At 43.3% G+C, this 26,506-nt stretch overlaps 1 protein-coding gene across 6 annotated transcripts in view; it reads left to right on the top strand.

Moving 5' to 3' along the window:
* LOC149307116 (talin-2) overlaps nt 1-26,506 on the top strand; it is a 125,707-nt gene that overhangs the window by 87,878 nt on the left and 11,323 nt on the right. For 5 of the 6 annotated variants that reach the window (XM_089538216.1, XM_089538214.1, XM_089538212.1 and 2 more), the window contains 16 exons: nt 1,098-1,259; nt 2,028-2,168; nt 2,562-2,743; nt 3,698-3,830; nt 4,861-4,962; nt 5,134-5,304; nt 5,654-5,800; nt 6,820-6,921; nt 7,877-7,996; nt 8,505-8,651; nt 14,138-14,304; nt 16,967-17,150; nt 18,799-18,924; nt 19,057-19,173; nt 20,134-20,319; nt 21,444-21,551. In XM_089538216.1, coding sequence (XP_089394342.1) covers nt 1,098-1,259; nt 2,028-2,168; nt 2,562-2,743; nt 3,698-3,830; nt 4,861-4,962; nt 5,134-5,304; nt 5,654-5,800; nt 6,820-6,921; nt 7,877-7,996; nt 8,505-8,651; nt 14,138-14,304; nt 16,967-17,150; nt 18,799-18,924; nt 19,057-19,173; nt 20,134-20,319; nt 21,444-21,551 — 2,295 coding nt within the window. Of the gene's footprint in view, nt 1-1,097; nt 1,260-2,027; nt 2,169-2,561; nt 2,744-3,697; nt 3,831-4,860; nt 4,963-5,133; nt 5,305-5,653; nt 5,801-6,819; nt 6,922-7,876; nt 7,997-8,504; nt 8,652-14,137; nt 14,305-16,966; nt 17,151-18,798; nt 18,925-19,056; nt 19,174-20,133; nt 20,320-21,443; nt 21,552-23,480; nt 25,950-26,506 lie in introns of those variants that run through there. The other variant, XM_089538217.1, reaches the window with a different exon arrangement.

Genomic DNA, 26,506 nt, shown 5'->3' with positions numbered 1-26,506 from the left:
AATAAATTTTATTATTTTTTTTATTATGGGGAAAAACTGAAATATTTTTGGGAAAGATTCTTAAATGCAGTTAATATCAGAGTTTGGAAAATTTACCTTTTCTAATAAACAACCCCCAGAATACCTCCAGCAAGCATGGCCAGGGGATTCTGGGAGTTTCATATCCCATTCCAAGCTCAGAACTGTTTCATATTTAACTCATAACAGGAAAAAATGTATTAATCAAGTTTGGAAGCAAATAGTTACTGCTGACAACCTGGTCATGATCTGCTATGGAGAATATTTGTAGGTTTAGTTAAATCTGGGAAGAGAAGAATTTACTCTGATAGTTGTGGGAAGAGGTGATGGCACGTTACTGGATTGTTTTCTGAAAATGAAGATTTGTTTGGAATGAACTAACACGATGTAAAGTTTGTGATATGCTTTGGCATGTCGTCTTCTCTCTTAAACTGATGGATGGATGCATTTTCCTCTCTTTTGGTTTAGGGGCGTGTGTGTGTATGTTTGGTAATATCAAAACATAGGCTGCAATCCTATGGTTAGTCTCATTTGAATCAGTGGTAACTTGGTAGCTCAGTTCTGACATAAGTCTTTTAGATTCAAGGAATCTGCAGTGGGTCCTCCACTTTTGCTGGGGTTAGTGGCACAAGACCCCCCCTGTAGAAGAGGGGAAAGAGCATAAAGAACACCTCTAGGAATCTCTAGGTCCTCCAGTGCAACTCCGTCATCAACGTCCACCAGAAGGAAACTGAAGTTGACCATGGGATCTACTGGAAGTTGACCATAGAACCACGCTGGAGGACCCACAAATGCCTAGAAAAGTGTCCAGCATGACTCTACAGTCAACATCTGGCAGAATCCTACATGGCGGAGGATTGGAGTAGATGGCCCTTGAGCTCCCTCCCAACTGGATGACTCCATGATAATCTCAGTGGCAGAAGCTCTTTCCTTTCATCCCTTATTAATTAATGGAACAGCTTCCAGGTGTTTGAACCTGGGCCTTCCTTTGTGCAAAGACACTCCCTCTTATCACCAAGATGTGGTTCCTGGGACTGTTCTCTTATCCTTATGGATATTTGTTTTTCTCTGCCTTCCAGGTCTTATCGGCAGCCACCATTGTGGCCAAGCATACCTCTGCCCTGTGCAACGCCTGCCGCATTGCTTCGTCCAAGACCGCCAACCCAGTGGCAAAGAGGCATTTTGTCCAGTCCGCCAAAGAGGTGGCAAACAGCACGGCCAACCTGGTAAAAACCATCAAGGTAAGAGAGTCTTCTAGGCCTGTCGAGACACCTTGGATTGCATGAGGAACCCCATCACCAGTCAGATGGATCCTACAGTCTTTCTCAGCTAAATGCTAAAAGCTACCCAGTGGCATTCGTTGTTGTTATGTGGTGACTTAAAAGTGAAGCTATCATGGGGCTTTCTTGGCAAGATTTATTTAGAGGAGCTTTGCTTTTAAGTAATTTTAATTGTTCTTAGTATTAATCTCTGAGAATTAATCTTAAATTAATGAGTCATAAATTTTATATACATGAGTTTTATGAGTTTCATGCTTTATTAATTTTAGCAATAACTGTGTATATGTGTGTGTGTGTGTGTGTGTGTGTGTGTGTGCGTGTGTGTATATACATATATACACACACACATACACACACAGAGTGGGCCGTCTCCTTATGTGGGGGATCTGTTCCGGACCCCCCCCCCCCCCACGTAAGGGAAAACCCGCATATGCTCGTGCCCCATGGGAAACAATGGGGCGCATGCATGAGGCGACGCAGCTGCACATGCACCATGGCTGCACACTCCATTGTTTATATTGTCGCACAGCTTCCACAAAAGCAGGAAGCCGCGTATAGTTCACCCACGTATGGCACAGGCGCACTGTATATATTCTGGTTTATATTTTGATCTGTCATCATCAATAAATAAATAAATGCCACCTTAAATCCACTTCATTGTTTTCATTTATTCCTAGTTGTTGTTTTTTCTTGTTCATCCCGGAACCCAATTTTATTTTTCCTCCTTAGGCCTTGGACGGCGACTTCTCAGAAGACAATCGAAACAAGTGCCGGATCGCAACAGCTCCACTGATCGAAGCTGTGGAAAACCTAACTGCTTTTGCATCAAACCCTGAATTTGTCAGTATACCAGCCCAGATCAGCACTGAGGTAATTGGAATTTAATTCTCTGGTGATGTGGATCTTTCCTTTGCAACATTTCCATTCTGGTGTGATCTACTTATGCACAGAGCTTGGAAAAATTTGTTTTATATTTATTTATATTTATTGCTCTGGGCTGATTGGGATCAGGCCAAATCCTCTGGATCTGCATCTGATCCTGCAGGATCGAGTCCAATTCTGCTACTCAGGTTTTGGCCTGCACCCTCTGATCTCGATGACATGAGCCTGGAGGGTAACCCGGACCTTTGGCCCAGGCAGACAACCCCATTGTGCATTATTTATTGAAAGGTGCCATTGCCATTACCCTTTTTGTCTGTTTCTTTTTGAATGGGTTACTGCTGAAGCAATACAACTTTGTCTCTCCTTTCCGGACCGTTGCAGGGTTCCCACGCTCAGGAGCCCATCTTGACATCGGCTCGGACCATGCTGGAGAGTTCGTCCTCCCTGATCAAAACGGCTCGCTCTCTGGCCATCAACCCCAAGGACCCCTCAACTTGGTCTGTCCTCGCTGGACATTCACACACTGTCTCTGAGTCCATCAAGAGCCTCATCACTTCCATCAGGTTTGCCTCGGAGGGTGGTGGGGTCTCCTTCTTTGGAGGGTTTTAAGCAGAGGATGGATGGGCATCTGTCAGAAGTGCTTGGATTGTGTCTTCCTGCATGGCAGAAGATGGTTGGAGTGGATAGCCTTTGGGGTCTCTTCCAATTCTAGGATCCTATCATTCTTCTGTGTGTTCACGGTTACTTTGAGAAACATCTGCGGGATACCCTTCCTCTCCAATCCTATCTAGTTGTAATTCTTCATTTTCCCAGGCATTCTTATTTTTCTGGTGGTCCTCATAATTATAATTATCATGATCTTGTGAACCACCTTGGGTCCCTTTTTAGGAGAAAGGCAGCATAACAATGGAATAAATAAATAATCACCATCATGCAAAATATGGTTGAAATCTATTCCAAACTGTTTTAACCATGCACCTTTTTAAAACTGGATTGTGACATAATTGTTTTTTCAGCTTTTCCAAAATAAGTTTTTAGTTAGATTTTTATTTTAAATTTTGTAAACCACTTGGGATTCTATGCCAGGGGAAAGGCAGGGTATAAATGAAATGAATGAATGAATAAATGAATCAGTAAATCAATTAACCAAAGTACTAACAACAGCAATGACAATGAAATAAATAACACGGAAGGCCTTGTATTTCTAGCATTGCAGTAGCTTAACACTTCAGCTGAGCCTTTAGAAATAAGAGTATAGACACCCAAAGAAAAGGGGCAGATAAGAATGCAAGCACAGCAGTTCTAGGTAGAAACAGTTTTCAGTCTCTCATTCTTTGCAGTGCTAGAGATTTACAGAGACTAAAGGAAAAATTTATTGGGGGATTCTTATTATGCGGGGGAATGCCCTCATTTTGGTCCTGTTATAGCTGCACTCCTGGTTTCCTGTTGCTGTCATTCTGATATTTTGCACACTTTGTCCATTCCTGTTATAACCAGTTGGCTCTTGTGTTTTCCAGAGACAAGGCTCCCGGTCAGAGAGAATGTGACCACTCCATTGATGGGATTAACAAATGCATCAGAGACATTGAACAGGCCTCTCTGGCTGCCGTCAGTCAGAATCTAGCCACAAGGGATGACATTTCTGTTGAGGTAAAGCAGGATGCCTTCCTTCGTCTCTGTGCACACAATTCAGCTGCAAAACCTCAGTTAAAGTAGCTGAGGATGAAAAGGGGAAGGGAGAACCATGGTCTCTGGTGTTGCAGGCCAGGAGATTTTCCCATCATGCATTGCTAACTGCCTTCCAGGTGAGCAAACCTGGCCTGTCTAGGATGCTTAGCAGATGCTAATTATTTGCAGATTAAAACATGAAGCCATGATAGGTTTGCCTTAAGTCAGAAATGACTTGAAGGTACGCAATAGCAACAACGATGCTAAAATAAATCCACTAGTCTTAAAAAGCAGCACAGAACTCCTAATGGAAAAAGTAGATAGATCATAGTGAGTGGAAAAGGCAGGAAGAAGGAATCTTAAAGGACAAGAATTCATATAATGCATAATTTTGGGGAGGGTTATTTTTGGGTCACCTTATGCATCCAAGTTTCCTTTCCTCTTCTGTCCAGTTAAAAATTGTTGCAATATGTGAGACCCTTACCTTTAGCCAGATAAAGGCCAATCTTAACCAAGCCAGCATTCTTTGGAGGAGCTGGATTACTACACCAGTCTTCCCCTGGTGTATTGGCTAGGGCTGTTGGGTGTTGTAGTCCAGGGACCAAAGCAGGGAAAGTTAGAGCTGAGTTTCGTACCACTGTAAGCCAGCTTCCCACATTAGGATGGTGTCCATTATAAATATTAAAACATATGGACTGCTTTAAAAAATAGTTCCATTTCTCTCTCCATGGGTTTATCCACACGACACAGTTACAGCAGTCTGATACGACTTTTAACTGTTATGGCTCCATTCTATGGAATCCTAGTATTTGTAATTTGGGAAGGGACTTAGAGTTCTCTGATAGAGAGCTCTCAAAGTACCCCAACCAAATGACAAAGCCCAGGATTCCTTGGGATGGAGCTGTGCCATTTAAAGTGGTATGGAACTAAAATAATTGTACAGTGGAGATACGCCTCTGTCTTGTTGTTGCATTTTTGGGGTCTGACACAGTTCCTTTTCCTTGCTCTTCAGGCCTTGCAAGAGCAGCTGACCTCCGTGGTCCAAGAAATTGGGCACCTGATCGATCCCATCGCCACAGCTGCTCGAGGTGAAGCCGCTCAGCTGGGACACAAGGTAGAGAGATGTTTTGATAGATCTTTCCTGTTGGTACTAACCCCCCAAAATAGAAAATTTGCTTTCTAATACTATTTCCCTCCATTCCCACTATACCATATGGCTGGGAAATGGGTTTGCTCATTGGTTTCAAGTGCAAAATCATGGCTTATTGTTACGTTAACCTCTTAGGTGACTCAACTAGCCAGCTACTTTGAACCACTGGTTCTTGCTGCCGTTGGCGTGGTCTCCAAGCTGTTGAGCCACCAGCAGCAAATGAACTTGTTGGACCAGACCAAGACGCTAGCTGAGTCAGCTCTTCAGATGCTCTATGCGGCCAAAGAAGGTGGAGGAAACCCCAAGGTATGTGACCATTGATGCCAGGATTTCAGGGTGAAGCTCAGACCCAGTGTTGATGTCATGTGCTGAGGTAGTTGCCAGACTGCACTGATCTGGAAGCAACTGGGTTTGGGGTTGAGGACAACTCCTGCTTTCTCCATTGCCATTTTGAAGATCATTTGGTGCATGGAAACACCAACCAGCAAATATTTTAAATAGCTGTAATTTCCCCATAGCATTGTACAAACAGTTTTTGAAACAAACGTGTGTGTGGGCTTACAAAAAATACAAGGAATTCGGTATCTGTTTTACTAAAGAGAGAAAAGAAGTTGTAATGTTTTCCTCTTGTATCCTTGCTGTCTCCTTCTTCCAGGCTTCACATACTCATGATGCCATCACAGAAGCTGCCCAGTTGATGAAGGAAGCGGTGGATGATATTATGGTTACTTTGAATGAAGCCGCCAGTGAAGTGGGCATGGTGGGCAACATGGTGGACTCCATCGCTGAAGCCATGAGCAAGGTGGGCAAGGGTCACCTTGGAGTATCAATTTCCAGTCATCCCTCCACATTTATGGGTTAAGCATTCATTTATTTGATTAGCTGTGGATTACTGTAATAGCCTCTGCCACTGAAAAAAAGTATGTTCTCCCTAGGCATCTGTATGTCATCCAGTGCAATGCTGTGGTCAACGTCTGACCATAGAGTCATGCTGCATGACCTACAGATGCCTAGAGATGACATTTCTCTAGGTGTTTGTAGATCCTCCAGCAAAATTCCATGGTCAACGTGTGACCATAGAGTAGCACAGAAGGACATACAAATGCCCAGAGAGAACACTCCTTGAAGCATTTGTATGTCCTTCTGTCCTTTGCTATGGTCAACATCTGACCATAGAGTCGTGCTGGATGACCTACAGATGCATAGAGAAGTGTTCCTTCGGGCATATATATATTTATGATTTTTACACTTTTACAGGGAGGGAACCTTCAGTGTTGATTTTAATGTATTGGCAGCCATCTTGTATTGGTAGCTTTATTTTGTTAGGCTGACTAGCAAAATGCCTGTTGTAATAGGTGAAGTATCTGTGTTGCAAGGACCTGGGTGGCAGATGCGAAGCTGGGTGTAGAGACGGAAGACCATCTCTGGACACTCAAGTCACAAGCATCTCATCTTAGGCTGCATCTTCTCTCTCCTCCTTTACCCATCTACCTTTATTTCCCTTCACTCTCCCACAATTATCCTGTTTTATTTTTTAAAAAATATCTGCAGAAAAATTTATGCAAACTGGTTATTTCATAATGCCATTCTTTATTTGCACAACTCAGGCCAGTTGATAAGAACTTTCTGCAGAGCTTTGGAAAGTTACCAAATTCCCTTACCTCCACCATCTTCCTTTTGTAGTCCAAAAGTAGTAGCTTTTCCTGCCGTCTGTTTTGCATTTGTAGAGATATAGCCTTAGTCTCCTGCCTGGACTAGATGGCTAACTTCCCCCCTTCCTTCTCCTTGTCTCTTCCCCCTTCTTCCCTTCCTGCCCCACAGCTGGATGAAGGCACTCCGCCGGAGCCCAAAGGGTCCTTTGTTGACTATCAGACCACGGTGGTCAAATACTCCAAAGCGATTGCAGTAACAGCCCAAGAGATGGTAAGAGAAGAAGGTTGTAGACCCACCAGGAGCACCTATGAAAAGGATGGTCCTCATTTTGCCAAGGATGAGGGATAGCACCCCAAAGCAAATTCAAGAGCAATCACAAGTCAAATCGATTTTAAACCTTTTGACATATGGATACACTGGGGCTGCAGCACAAGACAGACACTCATCTGACCTCTACTTTCTACCTCTTCTTCCCATTGCACAAACTGAGTCCTTTTGGCCTTGGTCCATTTCCCCCCATTCTGGTGTCATCCTCTTTGGACAATGCGCAGCCCAAAACCTGGTTCTGGTGCAAGGAGTCCAGATGACGTCAAGTATGTTTCTCACAGGGGTATACCTACATTAAAATGAATTACCTGTTGCTCCAGAGCTTACAGAAATATCCATAGATGTCTGTTCCTGCAGCATGGTGGTGGTCTGCATGGGTGGCCCATTGGGCCAGCTGGCACATCTTCCACCACTGTGGGTTCTTTGTTCTGAGGTCAGAATGAGTCACCCAGCTTGGGACCATTGCTGGACACCTCATTCTGATCTCAGAAGCAAGTGACCTGCAGTGGCTGACATGCTGGGCAGCCAAGTGGGACATCCGTGAAGACATCTACCGTGAGATGGAAATGGAAAGCCAGGTAATGGGGTCAGGTTGGTGCGACTGTAGGGCCAGGATACTCCAGGCTGCCTCTGAGTTATCCTGGCCAGTGCAGACAAGGCCTGACTTGCTACACACACATCAGTCATGAGTAACAATCAGGCAACCCTTTCCTGTTCTGTGGACAAGTAGAAAATTACAGCTGTGGTTTCTTATGAAGCATGAAAGTATTTGGATTCCAACTCACTGCTGTAATTCCTAGGTGGGCATTGCATTGACAGGGCACACACCACCACTCAGAGAACACAGTCACATCCACAAGTGTTGACGCAATGTCCTTTTCTTCCTTGTTTCTTCCAGATGACAAAGGCGGTCACTAACCCAGAGGACTTAGGAGGACTCGCGTCACAGATGACCACCGACTATGGGCATTTGGCTTTCCAAGGGCGAATGGCAGCTGCTACAGCCGAACCAGAAGAGGTTTGCCACAAATGTGTTGCCTTTTAATCAATATGCATTGACACTGATGTAAAATCAAATGTACACATGGAGAACCTCCATTTTTGGTTCTTCCATTTCTGTCCACCTTCTGTTCGCCAAATCCAATACATTACCAAGTTAAACCATTCCTCTCTTTGATGATTGAGCTGTTGCGCATGCAAAACATCCTTTGTCCTTTGGATTAGAATATATTCTACACCCGTAATAAGAGACCTATGAAAACCAATAGGTTTGGTCATGGCTGCCATTGATTTCTCATAGCATTCCTAAACCATGGTTTTTTGTTTACCCCGTAATGACACCTTATAAACCTCCCCAGGGAAAAGCTTCATTGCAGGAAAAAATAGCAAGGAAACAAAGGTGTGACAAAGCTTACAAAACTGTGTTTCCTTTGTCCAGGTTTACTAATAACATGCAATGTATTTCTTGTCATCCTCTTCTTCCCCTCCACCCTCCATTCCGCTCCACCAACCTCTTGGCTCTCCAGATAGGCTTCCAGATCAGGACACGGGTTCAAGAACTTGGACACAGCTGTATCTTCCTGGTCCAGAAGGCCGGTGCATTACAGATCTGTCCGACAGACAGCTACACCAAACGGGAACTGATCGAATGTGCAAGAGCGGTCAGTGAGAAGGTGCGTGCCGCCGCACTTTGACAAAGCTTGTCATGGAAGCTAAGTTGAGACCTCAATGGGTTGTATGAAGCTTTATTTTAGGAGAACTCTTTTGGAAAACAAGGTTCCTTAGAACAAAGTTCTCCTCACTTCAAGAAGAGATGCAAGTTATATAAAAAGTAGTGCAGCTCTTTCCCTGTACATTGTTCATTATACATTCTGCATCTGAACTGAAAACATCCCTCAGCCAGGCAAAAATGGAAAAGAACAAAGCATTCAGTCCTTGAATTTTAACACCTGGGAAAAAAATCATTCTTCCTTTGCCAGAATGAAATCCTAGGCTGCATCTGCACTGCAGAAAAAATGCACCACTTTAACTGCCATGGCTCCATGCTATGGAATTCTGGGATTCATGGTTTTGTAAAAAGCTTAGCCTTCTCTATCCAAGTGCTCTGGTGACACAACAAACTTCAAATCCCATGATTCCAAAGCATTGAGCCGTGGGAATCAAAGCAGTGACGAACCACATTATTTCTGCAATGCAGATTGAGCCGTACTCAATCATCCATGGCTTAGTCATAACTTAAATCACAAATGACTCGGTTGAAGATGCCTTACTGTATTCCTCTGCATCATGTACCAAGTTGGGCCTTTCCTTTTGCTGCCTCCACCTTGTGGAATGATCTCTGCATTGCAATCTAGAGTATATCCACAGTTGATTGTTATAGCTATGGCTTAAATTGCCATGGATGGCTCCATCCTATGGAATCCTGGGATATGTAGTTTGGCGAGGAACTTTGGACTCCCCTGCTAGAGGTTTCTAATGCTGTACTTGCTGTAACTGTGTATTGTATGGATACATTCCTGGTAAACTTCCATTGTTGGGTATCTTTACTTCCAGTGTGTGACGTATTTTTTGGCTCACTAATTTCCTAGTCACCATCCTTCAAATTCCCCTGTATTTCTCTCTGTGTCTTTACTTTGCGAACAAAGATTCAGGAAGGACTTATGATCCCACGCTTTCTACAAGCGCGTGGATGACTGAAAAGGCCGATCCGAGATAAACAAGTCTGGTTGCAGAAAGCACAGCAGAATGTCTCCTTGGGTGATGTTTCCAAGTTGTGGTTCTTTCTGCGTTGTCGTTTCTCTTCGAGACTCGTTCTGCGTGAGCTTTCAAAAAAGGCTGCAGCATTGTGGATAGTGCGTCTCCATGCCTCCCGATGTGAGGCCAGGGCGGACCATTGTTGGTGATCAATTTGGCCAAGCCTGAGAAGTTGTTTCAGGGAGTCCTTGTATCTCTTCTTCGGAGCGCCCCTCTTATGCTGACCCATGGCGAATTCACCGTAGAATACTATTTTTGGGAGGCGATAGTCCTTCATCCTAGAAACGTGTCCTGCCCAGCGCAGCTGTGTCCTCAATAGCATGGCCTCAATGCTGGTGGTCCCTGCTTGATCAAGGACAGCAACATTTGTCACATAGTCAGTCCAGTGTATATTTAGAATTGTGCGTAAACAGCGCTGATGAAAGCGTTTGAGGAGTTGTAGGTGTTGGCGATAGGTGACCCATGTTTCAGACCCATAAAGGAGAATAGACAGTACAATGGCTCTATACAAACTGATTTTTGTGCTTCGCCTCAAGTGTTTGTTACTCCAGACTCTTGTGAAGCCTTCCGAATGCACTATATGCCTTTGCTAGTCTGCGATCGATCTCTTTATCAATCTTGGCATAGGAGGAGATGATTCTTCCCAGTTAGGTGAACTGCTGGACGGACTTAAGCATGGATGTGCCTACAGAGATGTGAGGATGGTAGTGTTCTTCCTGTGTGCTGGCTGGTAGAGAACTTCTGTTTTCTTCAGACTGACTTCCAGCCCAAAGAGCTCTGCAACTGTTGCAAAGCAGGATGTTAGGCGCTGCAGAGATGCTTCCGTATGGGCAACGAGGGCAGCATCGTCAGCAAAAAGCAGCTCACGGACTAGATAGTTTAGAGTCTTAGTGCAAGCCCTCAGGCGGCTTAAGTTAAACAGGCTACCATCAGTACGGTAGCGTATATAAATGCCGTCTTCTTCTTCAAGATCTGCTGTAGCCCTTTGGAGCATCATGCTGAAGAAGATTGTGAATAGAGTTGGAGCAAGAGCACAACCTTGTTTCACACCATTAGTTATTAGAAAGGGCTCCGAGAGAGCGTCGCCATATCTGACTTGACCTTGCTGGCCTTCATGTAGCAGGATAATCATTTTGAGGAATTTGGGGGGGGGGGGGGGGCATCCTAGTCATACCAGGATCTGCCACAGACCTTTTCTACTCACAGTGTCGAAGGCTTTGGTGAGGTCGACAAATGTTACATAGAGTCCTTTGTTCTGCTCTCTACATTTCTCTTGCAGTTGTCTAAGGGCAAATACTATATCTGTAGTGCTCCTATTAGCTCTAAAGCCGCATTGGCTTTCAGGCAGAAGTTCTTCTGCAATAGCAGGAACTAATCTGTTCAGGAGTATCCTTGCAAGGATTTTTCCAGTGATGGAGAGTAGTGTTATACCTCAATAGTTTGAGCAATCGGATTTTGCTCCTTTTTTTCTTGTACAGGGTGATGATGACTGCATCTCGGAGATCTGATGGCAGTTTGCCTTTTTCCCAGCAACTCTCAAGGAGCTCATGGAGTTTAGCATGGAGTACATGATCTCTGTGTTTTCAAGCTTCAGGTGGAATTTCATCATTCCCGGCTGCCTTGCCATTTTTCATCTGTTGTATGGCCTTAAGGGTCTCTTCCAAAGTGGGAGCTACGTCCAATTCCTTCTTCATCGGTTGTTGTGTCATATGTTGAATAGTTGAGTCTTGGACTACTCGGTTGGCACTAATAAGGCTTTGGAAATGTTCAGCCCATCGGTTCAGTATGGAAGCTTTATCTGTGATTAGTGTTTCACCATCTGTACTCTATAGGGAGCTTTGGACCTGATATTAGGTCCAAACACTGCTTTAAGAGCTTCGTAAAATCCTCTGGAATCACCCAGATCTGCACAACGTTGTATCTTTTCTGCTAAGTTGATCCACCACTTGTATTGAAGGCCTCTGAGTTTTTGTTGGAATTGACTACATGCAAGGCGAAAGGCTGCTTTTTTTACATGGCAGGATGGCTGGGCAAGGTGTGCCTGGTGAGCAGCTCTCTTCTTTGCCAACAGCTCCTGGATCTCTTGGTTGTTTTCATCAAACCAGTCTTGGTTTTTTCTTGAGGGAGAACCCTAAGGATTCTTCCGCAGATTGCAGGATGCTGTTTTTTATCTGTTGCCAAAGCGCTGTAGGAGAAGAGTCTACAGGATGGTCTTCAAGTTTTGTTTGCAAGTTTGCCTGGAAGTTGTCTCTCATGGCAGCTTGATGAAGATCGTTGACTTGGAGACTCCTCTTTAGGATGGCACCCCTCTTAGGTTTAAACTTAAAATGAAGATTTAGTTTACATTTTACGAGGCGATGATCTGTTTGACATTCTGCACTGGGCATCACTTGGGTATGACGGACATCGCAAATATTTCTCTGGCGCACTAGGATATAGTCAATGAGGTGCCAGTGTTTGGATCGGGGACGCATCCAGGTTGTCTTCAAGCTATCTTTCTGCTGAAAGATAGTGTTTGTAATAGTCAGCTGCTGTTCTGCACAAAACTCTAGCAAGAGGCGTCCGTTATCATTACAGTTTCCAATACCATGCTTGCCTAAAACACCTTTCCAGGCTTCAAAGTTCTTTCCTACTCTGCCATTGAAGTCACCAAGGATAATGATTTTGTCTTCTGCAGGGACTTTTTGTATGAGGTGGCGTAGGTCTGAGTAGAATTTGTCTTTCTCCAAAGGGTCGGCTTGCATAGTTGGGACATATGTACTGAAGAGAACAACATATGGGAGGCGTAGGGAGAGAATGCAATCAGAGTGTCCTGTTGGCAAAGTTTTGAGTTTGGAGGCAATGGAGTTTTTGATCATGAAGCCTACACCTGAAAGATGTTTTTCAGTTTTGGGTTTGCCAGACCAGTAGAGTGTGTAGCTGGCACCGTGTTCTTTAAGGCTGCCTTCCTTGTGGAGACGAACTTCACTAAGAGCAGCAATGTTTTGTTTGACCGCATCAGAAGATGCCCGTTGGCCACAGCTAGCCAACCGGGTAGTTGGGGATGAGCTTTCATTAGGTCACCTTTTCTAGGCTCCTCTCCATATGGAGCAAGCAGTGCTCCTCTTAAAAACGACTGCTTGGTCATTCAGGATGCTGCCGAACAAGACTATCATCCCCCAGCTCAGTCTCTAGTGACCAAAGTCCTGAACTGCCTGCATGCAGGGTTGGGTCTGCGGCTTCCAGTGCATCTTTACACCTGCCATTTCATCCCTTGCCTATCGCTACAAGGCTTTTTTGAAAGTTGGATGTATCCTTTGAGCCTATGCAATGGATTTTTCTGGTGGAGCGCAGCGTGCACAGAACTGGCCTCACCCTTTAAACCAGAGGTTTGTCTGCTGAGGCCTTGACAAGCATGGACAATGGCAGTGAGGTCCTTGGGTCATAGATTTGATTAGAGTTTCCTTCTCTTAGATGGTTGACCTTACAGGGTTAGACGAGCACCATTGCCCGGGTTTGGGATTAGAGTTTTCCTTCTCCTAGGATGGTTGCCATAAGGCCCTTCGGTTGTGACCAGTCTGGCATGGGAGGCCCTACCGGTGGCTATTATACCACCACCAGCATAGCTCACAGTTTCATTAGGGTATGCAAGCCTCTCCCCCATGACAAGGGGGTGTCAATGGAGAAGTCCCCTGGATTATTATTATTATATCTATTTGTATCCCACTCTTTTCCCAAATCTAGGACTCAGAGCGGCTTCACAGTATTTAAAAACAATACAGTTAAAAACATAGAAATGTGATACATTAAAACAGAATTAAATTGTTAGAATATTAAAATAGGTTACTTATTAAAAGAATAAAAATACTGTTAAAAAATAAAAATGCTGAATTTAGTAATGTTAGTGAAATATATATGTGTATGATATTTGCTTTATTACTGATATGTTGTTGCTGTTTTGTTTGCTTAATTTCATTGTATTTCATGGGTTTTAATACTGCAATGTCATTCCATAAATTCTGGAATGAAAGTGTCTTAATAAAAAATCAACTTCTTGGTCTAAGATGGGATGATGGAGATCTCAAGTCAAAGGCCAAGGTCTGAAGACACTGAAACCTTTCCTTGGGCTTCAGATGTCCACCATTCAATTGTGGACCAGGAGAATGAACGCACTGCTGCTTCTTTTAGATTGTACACCATAGGCAGGCTTTTATATTCTTGATTTTACTTGGTTTTGTACAGCGCCGTGTAGATTTACGGCGCTTTATAAATAAAGTTAATCATCATCATCATCATCATCATCCTTTGAGACCTGATCAAGGAAAGCCCTTTTAAAGCTCTCCCCTTGAGAAAATGCATTTCCCATCCCTGGCCACAAAACCTGGGACCTCTCTACAGCTTCCTCTGCTTGCCATTTTTTGGACAGGTGTCGCTGGTGCTGTCAGCTCTTCAGGCGGGGAACAAAGGCACCCAGGCGTGCATTACGGCGGCCAGCGCCGTGTCCGGCATCATCGCCGATCTGGACACCACCATCATGTTTGCCACGGCTGGAACACTGAACGCCGAGAACAACGAATCCTTTGCTGACCACAGGTCAGTAGGGGCAAGAATATGCAAGGGGCACAAGGAGGTAATCCAGCGTTGGTTTGAAAGATATGCTCAGAAAAGCAACATGAGCACCATGTGGCAGACTATCTCAATAATAATAATAATAATAATAACAACAATATGCTCATGTATAAAAATTGACCCCATGAAACTGGGTCAGCTTATCCATGGGTCAATGTAAGTAATATATTTCAACCCTTCTCCTTCTTTGAGTAGAGTGATGAAAGTAAGAGGTTATTTCATCCTGGGAGCCCCCAAAAGAAGCACCTGCCAGACATTGACCATAGAATTGCACTGGAGGACTTACAAATGCCTGGTGAAATGTTCTCCCTAGGAATCTCTAGGTCCTCCAGGCCAACTCTGTGGTCAATATCTGTCAGACATTGACCATAGAGTTGCACTAGAGGAGCTACAAATGCCTAGCGGAGTGTTCTCTCTAAGAATCTCTAGGTCCTTTGGTGCAATGTTTGGTTAAAGTTAACCATAGAGCTGCACTGGGGGACCTAGATATTCCTAGAGAGAACATATTAATCAAATCCGTGAATAATCAAATCTGCAAAAATCAGAACCACAAACGTGGAGTGTATGAATAAAATACATATTGGTCAATACATTACTTTCTTTTGTCCATTATACTTCCTTTTCTTCCAGTCTTCTTCCAGCCATCTATTACAATGTTTGACTTATCTCAGATTCCTCTTTTTATGTTTGGATTCTTCTCCTTGATTCAAGTAATAAAATATGGGACATGTTTGAAAACATTCTCAATCTATTTATATGCCTTATCATCACAAATATCATTCTATACCATTCTTCTTTTGGAAAGAGGGATTTAAAAAATCAAAGTGCATACCCCATTAACACTTTTCTCAGCTTCTTTATAAATCATGATCCTCCTCCAGCCCCCAAACAGCAATGTTTTCAGGAGGAAGGGATGGTTTTAAATGGCTTTCCACTATTTTTTAATTTTGCAGTGATTCAAAGGAAAACATAAAACTGTCTCTTTTCTGGAACAAAAGGCTGTTGTGGGAGAAAAGCCCAATAAACCAGACAGCTTTGAAAAGCTCTAAGGCGCAGCTCACTTTTGAAATGTTCCTGCTTTCTCATGTCTTAATGCTCTGTGACTCGTAATTCCACATTCATGAAAGTTTTCTGCAGAAAGCCTCCAAAAGCCGTCTGGGAGATTTTAAAATATCCCCCATTTCTTACCATCTTGGCTTCTTCTGAAATTGCATTTTCAGTTTTGGAGGGGATATGAAAAGGAACAACAAGAAGATGTGGGGGGATGTCTTTCTTTCTTTCTTTCTTTTCTTTTCTTTTCTTTTCTTTCTTTTTTTTTTTTTTTTTTTTTTTTTTTTTTTTTTTTTTTTTTTTGAGAAAAATATACTTAGTCATTGGATTTATAATTAATAATGATATAATTCTATTCTGGGCACAATAAGAGAAACGTTTAACCACATTGTTGTATTTTCTCTTAGGATAATTATAGGCAAGGGAAAAAGTGGAGCCAAAAATATCTTTGATCAGTAATCCGGGAAGCTGCCTTAATTTCCTTTTGCCTAAATGAAATTCCCTCCCCACCAGATACATGCATATATATATATATATATATATATATATATGTATGTATGTCTGAGTGCATTTATGTATGTTCAGACACACACTACTTTAAGTCTAATTCTTATTGTTTTACACTACTTGAACATCTGGTGCCTCGTGGCTGCAAAGATATATTCGATTCCCATCCCACGTGGCTATAATTTTATTGCTGTCTTTTAGAAGATATGAGCCAGAGGGCAGAATCTAGTAGAGGTTGAGTCTCCCTTATCCAAAATGCTTGGGAGAAAAGGTATTTTGGATTTTTTTCTGATTTGGGAATATTTGGGAATATTTGCAGATACATAATGAGGTATCTTAGAGATGGGGCCCAAGTTTAAATATGAAACTCATTTATGGTTTGTGTATGCTTTATACACATAGCTTGAAGTTAGTTTTATGCACAATATTTTTAATTCATGCATGAAACAAAGTTTGTATACATTGACCCATCTGAAAGCAAAGGTTCCATTATCTCAAGTCACCAATGTGGACTATTTTGGATTTTGGAGGATTTCAGATTTCAGAATTCCAGATAAAGGAGACTCAACGCATATACAAAAATTTTAAAAAATCCCAAACACTTCTGTTCCTGAGCATTTCAGGTAACGGCTACTCAACCTGTATTGTTACATTATTAATTATGACATATTGTTCTTTTTATATAATTTAATAATAATAATAATAATAATAATAATAATAATGTTTATTTATAATGACCTTTGCACCAAAAGGCAGAACATCAAACATACATAATCAAAAACGCATGATAAAACACAACACTATAAAATGCTAAAATAATATACTAAAACAGACTTATCAGTCACTACCAATCCCAGCTACCTCATAACTATGTTTAAAACAGAAGGCATGTTATTTAAAAACCCATGAATCATAAGTGAATCAATTGACATGAACTAAAAGAGGGATGAATTAAAAATTCAGATGAATTTGGAAAGAAATGAACAGATTCCACCATTTAAAAGAATCTCAAAGGGCACCAGCTGGCTCTTTTCGGTTCCCTCTGACAGACCTTTTCATCTTTTTCCAGGGAAAATATTCTGAAGACAGCAAAGGCTCTGGTTGAAGACACAAAGCTCTTGGTGTCTGGTGCGGCTTCCAGCCAAGAGAAGCTGGCGCAGGCCGCTCAGTCGTCAGCAAGCACCATCACGCAGCTGGCAGAGGTGGTCAAACTCGGGGCAGCCAGTCTGGGATCCGACGACCCCGAAACTCAGGTATGGAGGCGGACCCAAAGTTTGCAGTCTCCTTTCAGGTCCAAGGGCCATTAGCCCTTTGAGAGCACTGGTGGCGCAGAGCTTAAATGCTGGTCCTGTAGCCACAAGGTTGTGAGTTTGATCTCAGGCAGGCCTCCAAGGTTGACTCAGTCTTCCATCCTTTTGTAGGTTGGTAAAATGAGGACCCAGCTTGTTGGAGACAGTTGGCGCTAACACATTGTAAACTGCTCAGAGAGTGCTTAGTTCACTATTAAGCAGTATAGAAACATAAATGCTATTGCTTGCTAAAATGGGAATAGGCAAATTCTGGAAGAGTGGGGAGAGGCCAGTTTCCCAAAAACAAGACCCACAGCCTACTGCAGGGCACAACAATTCACATAGAAATGGAACAAAAAACTGGAAAGCACGTATTCACAGTTAGAAAAATAAAAGGAAATGCGATCCCACGTGTTGATGGCCCTAAAATTTTATTATCTCAAAAAGCCCATTGCATTTTGACTTTATCACCAATGGGCCTTCTTCAGGGGCTATTACCAGAAATTTCAGGAATCTCAGTCTGCACTCTCAACAAAGTGGACACTCTGAGTATTAGAAGGAAGGGTCCGTTTTGTTGAGACTACGACTCCAGAAATTTCTAGTAATAGCCCCTGAAGAAGGCCAATTGGTGACAAAGTCAAAACGCATTGTCATGCTTTTTGAGGTAAGTTTTAGGGCCATCAACAGCACATGCAACCAGATCACACACCCACAATGCAAGGATGGAAGTAGTCAGAACTCCCCTGAATAAACTACTTTTGCAAAGGGCTTCCAGTTTTGTGGTGCTCTGGGGATAAAAAAAGATGCAAGCATGGATGGCCCTTTGTTTTAGAAGAGAACCACTACTCCTGGGGCTTCTATGAAGTCCCAGTTTTGTAAAGGGCTTCCAAGCAACAAATCTCCTTTTTTAGCAATGTCTAGGAGGGGCCCATAGGTTTTGAGAAATGGCCATTCATTCTGCAAGAGCTGTAAACTGCAAGAGAGATCCCACCTTTTCTCTGTTGCTGTGCCTTTCCAGTAGATAATGGACATATCTTCTTGGCTGGCAGAGGCTTTTGTTTTGCTCTGTTCTGTCTTATAATCACCTTCTTTCAGCTTTGTCTTTTGCTCTAAAGACCAGCCTTTCAGCTCTGTCAGCTTCCATAATGCTGCTTCACAATCAACGTTTATTTATTTAGATCTGTTTGTTAGGCACGTCTTAGATTAGGGGAAATCTCATTTGGAATGAATATGCCACGGCAAGATAACTCCCCTCTCCAAGAGATTAGCAAACTGCACCAAGGGACAGGAAGCACAAGGATTTATTTATTTTGGAATTCAACAGATGATGCAGCAAAGCCAATTACAGAAAAGAAGGAAGCATATCCAGGGGTGGCTGTGTTGGCCATAGAGCAAAGTACAATGACATCCAAAACCCACAAAGCAGTGATAGCTTTATGGTGACAACCAAAATGGACAAAATACATGATGCAAGCATCCATCCCACTTCCCTGCTGTGTTTGTGGGAAAAGGACGAGATGCACACTCCAGTGATCTTTTCCATCATCTCTTTCCCAACCTGGGAAATGGATAAACTAACCAAGTGATCCATTTCTCCCCCGAATTTGACCAGGTTGTGCTGATCAATGCCATTAAGGATGTCGCAAAGGCCTTGTCCGATCTTATTGGTGCGACCAAAGGAGCGGCCAGCAAACCTGCAGATGATCCGTCCATGTACCAGCTCAAAGGGGCTGCCAAGGTATGGAAAGGAGAGGCGCTCAGTCCATTTGTTGGGGTTTGCACTGTCTTATGGGATTGCCTTGACCGATGACCGTTAAGTGTCCCAAGGGACAAGTTGGCCATAAAGTGCTTTTTTCTCTTTTCTTCCCAGGTGATGGTCACCAATGTCACATCGCTTCTGAAAACAGTGAAAGCAGTGGAAGATGAGGCAACGCGGGGAACGAGAGCACTGGAAGCTACAATCGAATACATAAAACAGGAGCTCACGGTAAAGATGTCACAAAGACGGTGCTTCTCCATTGTTATGGGAAGAATCTGGCCACAATTTCAATGCTTTGTTTTAAAATGGAGGTTTAAAGGTCACCATTGGTTGTGCTTTTTCCCCAGCACTGCTAGACATCCAAAGATCCCAAAGAGTGAATATGCACACCCATAAGGTGCACCGGAAGGCAGTTGTGGTTTTATCAAAACGATAGTAGTACAGTCCATAAAATGGCCTTCAGACTTTCCATAGCTCCCTACATGTTGATTTTGTTTCTTTTTAAGGTTGTTGTATTGCTTGTTGCTCTTTATTACTTTTGTTTACAATCCATTTTAAAAAGTAACATCAAATTTGTAAAATTCCCATCTGAAAGGCCTCTTGAGATGCCTTTGAAAGGCAAACTTTGAAAGGAGTTAGGAAATGTGAATTGTTTGTGCCAACAAGGTAATGTAATATCTACTCATGATGCTACTTTTGAAATGTGCCTTCAATAGACCCTGGTGTCCAGAATTACAGATAAATAACTACTACAGGTTGAGCATCCATTATCCAAAAATCCAAAATGCTCCAGAAACCAAAACTTTTTTCATGGATAGCTGAGGCAGTGACACTTTTGCTTTCTGATGGTGGATAGATGGTGGAAGAAATGCTTAATATCCCTCCATCCAGGGATGTGCTCCTCTCTGTCAGTGTGGTCTGTACCATTAACCATGGGTTGAACTCACAAGCATTCAGGAAAATAAAGCTATTAGGACAGGACTGAAGGGAGGTAGGGAATAGGCAGGCTGATCTAGTCATTTTCCATGTAGATCTCACATTTCCTAACATCCACAGAGGCTGTTTCCAGCTGCTGTAACCTCCTCTCGGAGCTCAAATCCTCCAAAAGCTTAACCTGGCAAGAGGATGCTTTTTGCACATCTAGTTTGATTGCATCTCTCATTTCTTCCCTGTGCTCCTGCCTTCCAGGTGTTTCAGTCAAAGGAGGTCCCTGAAAAGACTTCATCGCCCGAAGAGTCGATCCGGATGACGAAAGGCATCACCATGGCGACGGCCAAAGCCGTGGCAGCCGGGAACTCATGCCGGCAGGAGGATGTGATCGCCACGGCCAACCTGAGCCGCAAAGCCGTGGCCGATATGCTGACAGCTTGCAAGGTAAAAAAGGAGAAAGGAAAAGGAAGAGGGAGAAAGAAGAGTATGTGGGCAAGCGATGGGGTGGAAGAGGGAGAAGGCTAGCAGCTTGCTAGGGAGAGTAAGGATACGGAGAATATGACCTCACCAGTTAAGGAGAAACAATTAGCAACTTTCAAGGAAAATAATGGTGGTGGTGATAATCATAATGGTGATGCTCTCCAGGCATCTCCTTAAAGCCCCTTGGAATCCTGGCACCTGTGCATTCAATGTACCTTTGAATAAGAATTGTAGCATGCAAAGTAAGTAAGAATAATAGTGGCTTGCAAGACTGAATAATAATAATAATAATAACAACAGCTTGCAAGGAGGTTGATTCAGTCTTCTTAAAACGCCTTGAAATTTTGGTGTCTGCACGTTTGATGAGGTGCTTTGAATTGATTTTTTTAAAAATATATATTCTGAATTAGGGGACTCCACTGTGAAACAGATTGGTATTTATAGATTCAGGGTAGGGAGTTTCCTTGCAACCAAAAAGAAAAAAGGGGAGGTTGTTAATTATCTTTTCTTTAGTTGTCTGATTGCTTTTCTGACTGTTATTCACCTTTGAATGTAGGGATAGGTGGATGTTTTCCCTTGACCGAGCAGCATTTTAAATTAAATTTGGAGGTTTTAATTTTAATGATGCTGTCAGGAATAATAATAGTAGTAGTAGTAGTAGTAGTAGTAGTAGTGGTCTCTGCCTTGGAGATGTGTTGGAAGGGCTGCAACAAGTTAATCTGCCTATAGGTCCCAAGAAGGTGGATGGAGTGAGTGCTGTATCTCTATGTGAAGCCTTTTTCCACTATATAATTTTGGCCAAAGCTTGACATTCCACGCTTGGCAATAGAAACCCACTGGATGACCCTGGGCAAGCCACCCTCTCCCAGCCTCCTCAGAGGAGAGCAATATAAAATCTCCTCTGAACAAATCGTGTCAAGAAAACCCCAGGATAGCTTCACGTTAGGGTCACCATAAGTCAGAACAACAACAACACACAGTGTTGTGATGTGATGAATTGACCCATCTTGTTGAGAGTCTCTATGGAAGGACTTCTGTTGGTTTTCCACCCCATCGCCTTCAGTACCAGTGTCCTTTTGCCTCCCCAGCAAGCGTCATACCACCATGATGTCAGCGAAGAGGTCCGGGCGAGAGCCCTGCGCTACGGGACAGAGTGCACCCTGGGATACCTCGAGCTCTTGGAACACGTCCTCGCGGTAAGGAGAAAATAGACCCCACTGTTGGCATTCCCTGGCCGAAGACCCCCAAGCTTCTTCGGACCATCCTTACAAACCACAGGTTGCTCTTAACTGAAGAGTTTGGAAAAGTTACTTTCTTGGATGACAACATGTTACTTCTTTGGACGACAGTTCCCAGAATCACACCAGCTGGGAAAGGGGATATTCTGGAAATTTTTATCCAAAAAAGTAACTTTTCCAAGCTCTACGCTGAGATTTACTGTTGAGACAGACAAGAGGTAGTAGATTTTGGTTAGTAGCAAACTATTGAGATGAACAGCCTCCGGCAGAGGCATACCATAGAATTGTGCTGGAGGACCTAGAAATTGCCTAAAGAGGACACCTCTCTAGGAATTTCGAGGTTCCCTAGTGTGACTCTGTTGCCAACCCTGCGGAAGCATGCCATAGAGTAGTGCTGGAGGACATAGAATATGCCTAGAGAGACTACCTCTTTAGGCATCTCTGGGTCCTCCAGCATGACTCTATGGTCAACATCTGGCAGAAATTTAGCATTTGCTGTTATCCACAGATAGTGAAAACCACAGATAATGGCAAATGTTATATTTCTGCCTGAAGTTGACCCCCTATGGATGTGGGGTTCAGGCTATATAGGAATCCACTGCTAAACAACCCCTGAGTGGTGAGCGTCCAACCTGTTTGTCCCCTCATCCATTCTCTTCTTCCAGGTATCTCCGCCCAAACTGTGATCCAGCCTCTTAGCAACCATGCAGAACCAACAAGCTGCAAAAGCTTTTGCTGGCATTATTTGCAGGTTCAATCACACCCGTACATTACCTCCAGCATCTTTCTCTTCCACACTGGTGAAGAGGGAGCCTGTTTTAACAGAAACGTCTGTCTTTCCTCGTCGATCAAAAGGCGAAAACAAGCAGGGAAACATATTTGGCAGGACATCAGACAGTCACGTCTTTTGTGAAGTGGAACAAATGGGCACTGTGGGAAATGCAGATAAGGGCAGAACAAAAGGTGCCAATTGCATTATTGCCTGGCATTGACAAAGCAAACATCATGCGAAGAATGAAATGAGTTAAATCTCATACCTGGGGTGGGGAACAATTTATGTTCTGGAGCTAGGGTTGCCATAACCCGGCTGCAACTGGGATTTTCCCAGTTTTGGCGGCCCCGGGCCCCTCCCGTCCCGGGTGCCGCCAAAAACCGGGACAACCCTGGTTGCAGCCGTGTTGCTGTGGCCCGCAGGGCCTCGCTACCCTCCTCCTCCTCAGGGAGGTGGGGAGGAAGAGGAGGGCAGCGAGGCCTGGGGCAGAGGCGAAGGTGGAGGCAGCGCCTCCCTGTGCTATCCTCCCCGTGCGGGCGCGCCACCCACCTCCTCCTCCTCCCCCTCTCCCCCAGGCCGTGCAGCTGCGTGGAGGAGGCGAAGGTAGAGGCAGCGCCTCCTGTGCGTGGGCGCGCCACGCGCCCCGCCTCCCTGCGTGGCCGCGCCACCTTCCCCCGCCTCCTCACCACCTTCCCCCACCTCCCCGTGCGCCTGCGCCACCCACCTCCTCCTCCTCTGCCCCAGGCCACACAGCAAATGGAGGAGGGGGAGAAGGAGGAGGAGGAAAAGGAGGAGGAGGTGGTGAGTGAGTGGCCAGAGGCCTCAAGGTGGTTTTTTTTTGGGGGGGGGGGTGCTTTTAATGCTAACAAGTCTCCCTTTTGACCTTGTTATTCCTTACAAAACTGAAGCCAAATATTGATAATTTGCTGTCAATCCATCAAGTACATTCCTCCCATTAAAATTATGACTATTTTTTTAATTGCTGATTAGCATTGTTGAAGTTACGTTACGTTATTAATGTTTAATTTTAATTCTATTAAGTCTGTAATCATATTATTTTAATAAATAGAACACAAGAAAATATACTATTTTTATTTTTACCACTCCGAAATTAGGTTTGGAACTCAGCCGCGAAGCAAATTTCCATCGTTAGATCTAATCTTCACATTTTTTGATGAGTTTTGGGAATATGGTAGAAATGTAGCAGCGGGGGGTCCCCCGAAACCAGTAAAATTTTGAAAGTGGACTACAAGAAAAAAAGTTTGGGAACCTCTGTCTTAGACATACAAAGTGATACTTCACTAGCAGCTCCAGAATTCTTTGACCTCTTTGATGTCCAGACTCAAGAGATAGAATATGTCATGACAACTTGCACAGGAAATCAAGTTATGGTGGGGAGGAGCACATCATAGTAGAGACATTGCACAATGGCGAAAGATTCGAGCTGCCTATGCTAATGGAGTGTAAGTCCATCCCCAGGAACAAGGACCAGATTCCAATCAAATTGATTGCTCTTCACCATCCTCATTTAAAACAAATAGCCCACAAGATTCCAGAGTTAGATCCTGAAACAGAAATCCTATTACTAATAGGTACAGACTGTCCAGATTTATTGCATATCAAGCGGCAAGTGACAGGCCCAGCAGGAGCACCCTTCGCTCAAGAGATGTCTTTAGGTTGGGCCATCGTAGGTCCAGTCTGTTTGAATCATAAAATAATACCAACAAGAATAAAGACCTTTGCAACAACCCTAGTAGAAAGAGGTCGTCCCTCTCAGCTGGAGGAATGTCCCACTCACACCAACTGGACACCACTAACCTCGAGCCTACACTCTTCCGGACCACCTTCCGTGATTAACAACTTGCCCCATCCATTGAAAACAAGCAGTTCTTGAACATCATGGAACAGCACTGCCAGCAAGACGACAAAGGTAATTGGATTGCCCCATTGCCTTTCCGCACACCCAGGCAGAGGTTACCTAACAACCGTGAAACAGCTTTACAATGATTACATAACCTACAAAACAGTATGGCCAAAAAGCCACAGTTAAAAAAGGACATAATTGACTTTATAAATGGGATGATGAACAAGGGTCATGCAGAGGAGGCACCACCTTTACAAGAACACAAAGAAGGTTGGTACTTGCCCATTTTGGGAGTATATCACCCTCAAAAACCAACCCAAGTTCGTATGGTGTTTGATTCCAGTGCTCCTTACAAAGCAGTTTTTCTCAACAAGGTTTTGTTAACGGGACCAGATTTACTTAACAACCTTGTGGGAGTTTTAATGCGTTTCAGAAAAGAAGCCGTTGCTATGATGGCAGATATTCAACAAATGTTTTACTCTTTTTTGGTCCAAGAGGACCACAGAGACTTTCTTCATTTCTTATGGTTCAAAGACCCAGAAACTCAGAAGGAAATACAAGAATACAGAATGAGAGTTCATGTTTTTGGCAACAGCCCTTCACCAGCTATTGCCAACTATGGATTGAAGAAAACAGCTATACAACAAGAAACCACCTTTGGTCCAGAAGTAAGCCAATTTGTGTGTAGAGACTTTTGTGTGGATGATGGACTAAAGTCTGTTCCTACTCCTGAAGAAGCTATTTGCTTTTAAAGGGAACCCAAAACATGCTAGCCACTGCTAACATACGGCTGCATAAAATTGTATCCAACAACAAACAAGTGCTGCAAGCCTTTCCTACGGAAGATAGAGCAATAAGTATACAAAACCTTAGATTTAGGTGCAGAAAGTTCCTACAGCCAAAGGAGTTTAGGTATGTGTTGGGATGTCATTAAAGACACTTTTACCTTTAGGGTGCCACGAGTAGATAAGAAATTTACTCGTCGTGGTGTGCTCTCTCCAGTCAACAGCTTATTCGATCCAATAGGCTTTACAGCGCCAGTTGTCACCCGAGGCCAACACCTGCTTAAAACACTGACCCAGGAGACAAAAGATTGGGATAGTCCCTTATCACCTCATGATCAGGAAGAGTGAAAAACATGGAAGAGCTCTCTCCAACTTCTAGAAGAAGTCAGCATACCTAGAGGGTATGTCCCTCTCTCACCAATCACATCATTCCACAAAGAGTTACATATTTTCTCTGATGCATCCACTAAAGCCATAGCTGCAGTGGCCTATTTAAGAATAGCTGTGGACAAAGAAGTCCACCTGGGTTTCATATTAGGAAAATCAAAATTAGCACCAACCAAAGGACATACTATACCTCGGCTAGAGCTTTGTGCAGCTGTCTTATGAGTCCAAATCTACGAACTAATTCAAAGAGAACTCGATTTAAAAGTTCATCAAGCTATTTTCCATACAGACGGCAAAGTAGTTTTAGGCTACATCCACAATGAACATCGCCGGTTCCATATCTATGTCAGCAACAGGGTAGAACATATAAGAAAATATTCTAACCCTAAACAGTGGAGATATGTATCCACAGACCTCAATCCTGCCGACCAGGGATCCAGAGCCATTCCAGCAGGCAACCTTCAAGATTCAAGCTGGCCACACGGTCCTTCATTTTTGCTAGATCCAGACTAAAAGACATTTGATAGACCAATATCAGACTTGGTCTTTCTTTACAATGACAATGTTATTTAGAGACTTGGACTTTAATATGTATATATTCGAATATAAAGCATACCAGTGTTAATATTTAAAGTTAATATAAAGTTATATAGAAAAACTCATTAAGAGTTTTGGTGGGGAGTGTCCTGCCTCTAGAGTATCTCTGATGCTCTTGAGACATATATTTAGTTGAGATTATATTAGACTTTCTATGTATCAGTTTAGGAGGGGAAATAGAGTTAAATAGCTTTAAGAAAGACAAGGATTGTGGGAATTCCCAGGGTCTTATACTGTCTCCATCTAGCTAGTTTCAGTTGTGTAGTAAGATTTCAGCCAAATCAGACCTGGAGAGAGTATTTTCCTTTGACAAAGATAAGTCCTCAGAAGAAGAAAGATAAAACCCACCAAGAAGAAAGAGCAAGTTTTTAAAGAAGAACTATTGAGAAAAAGGAGATCAGTTTCATGTTTTTGTGTTTATAACCAGTAAAGCTTTTGAAAACTTAAAAAATTTGTGGACAAGTCTTTTGTTCAGGCTGTGTTCTTAGGAACAGGTATTTGGGACCTA

This window comes from Sceloporus occidentalis, unplaced genomic scaffold (assembly GCF_023333645.1).
Source record: "Sceloporus occidentalis isolate IW3139 unplaced genomic scaffold, rSceOcc1.0.p SCAF_9, whole genome shotgun sequence".
NCBI classification, from domain to species: Eukaryota; Metazoa; Chordata; class Lepidosauria; order Squamata; family Phrynosomatidae; genus Sceloporus; species Sceloporus occidentalis.
The sequence above is the reverse complement of the archived record's forward strand: the minus strand, read 5'-3'. Positions and strand labels throughout refer to the sequence as shown.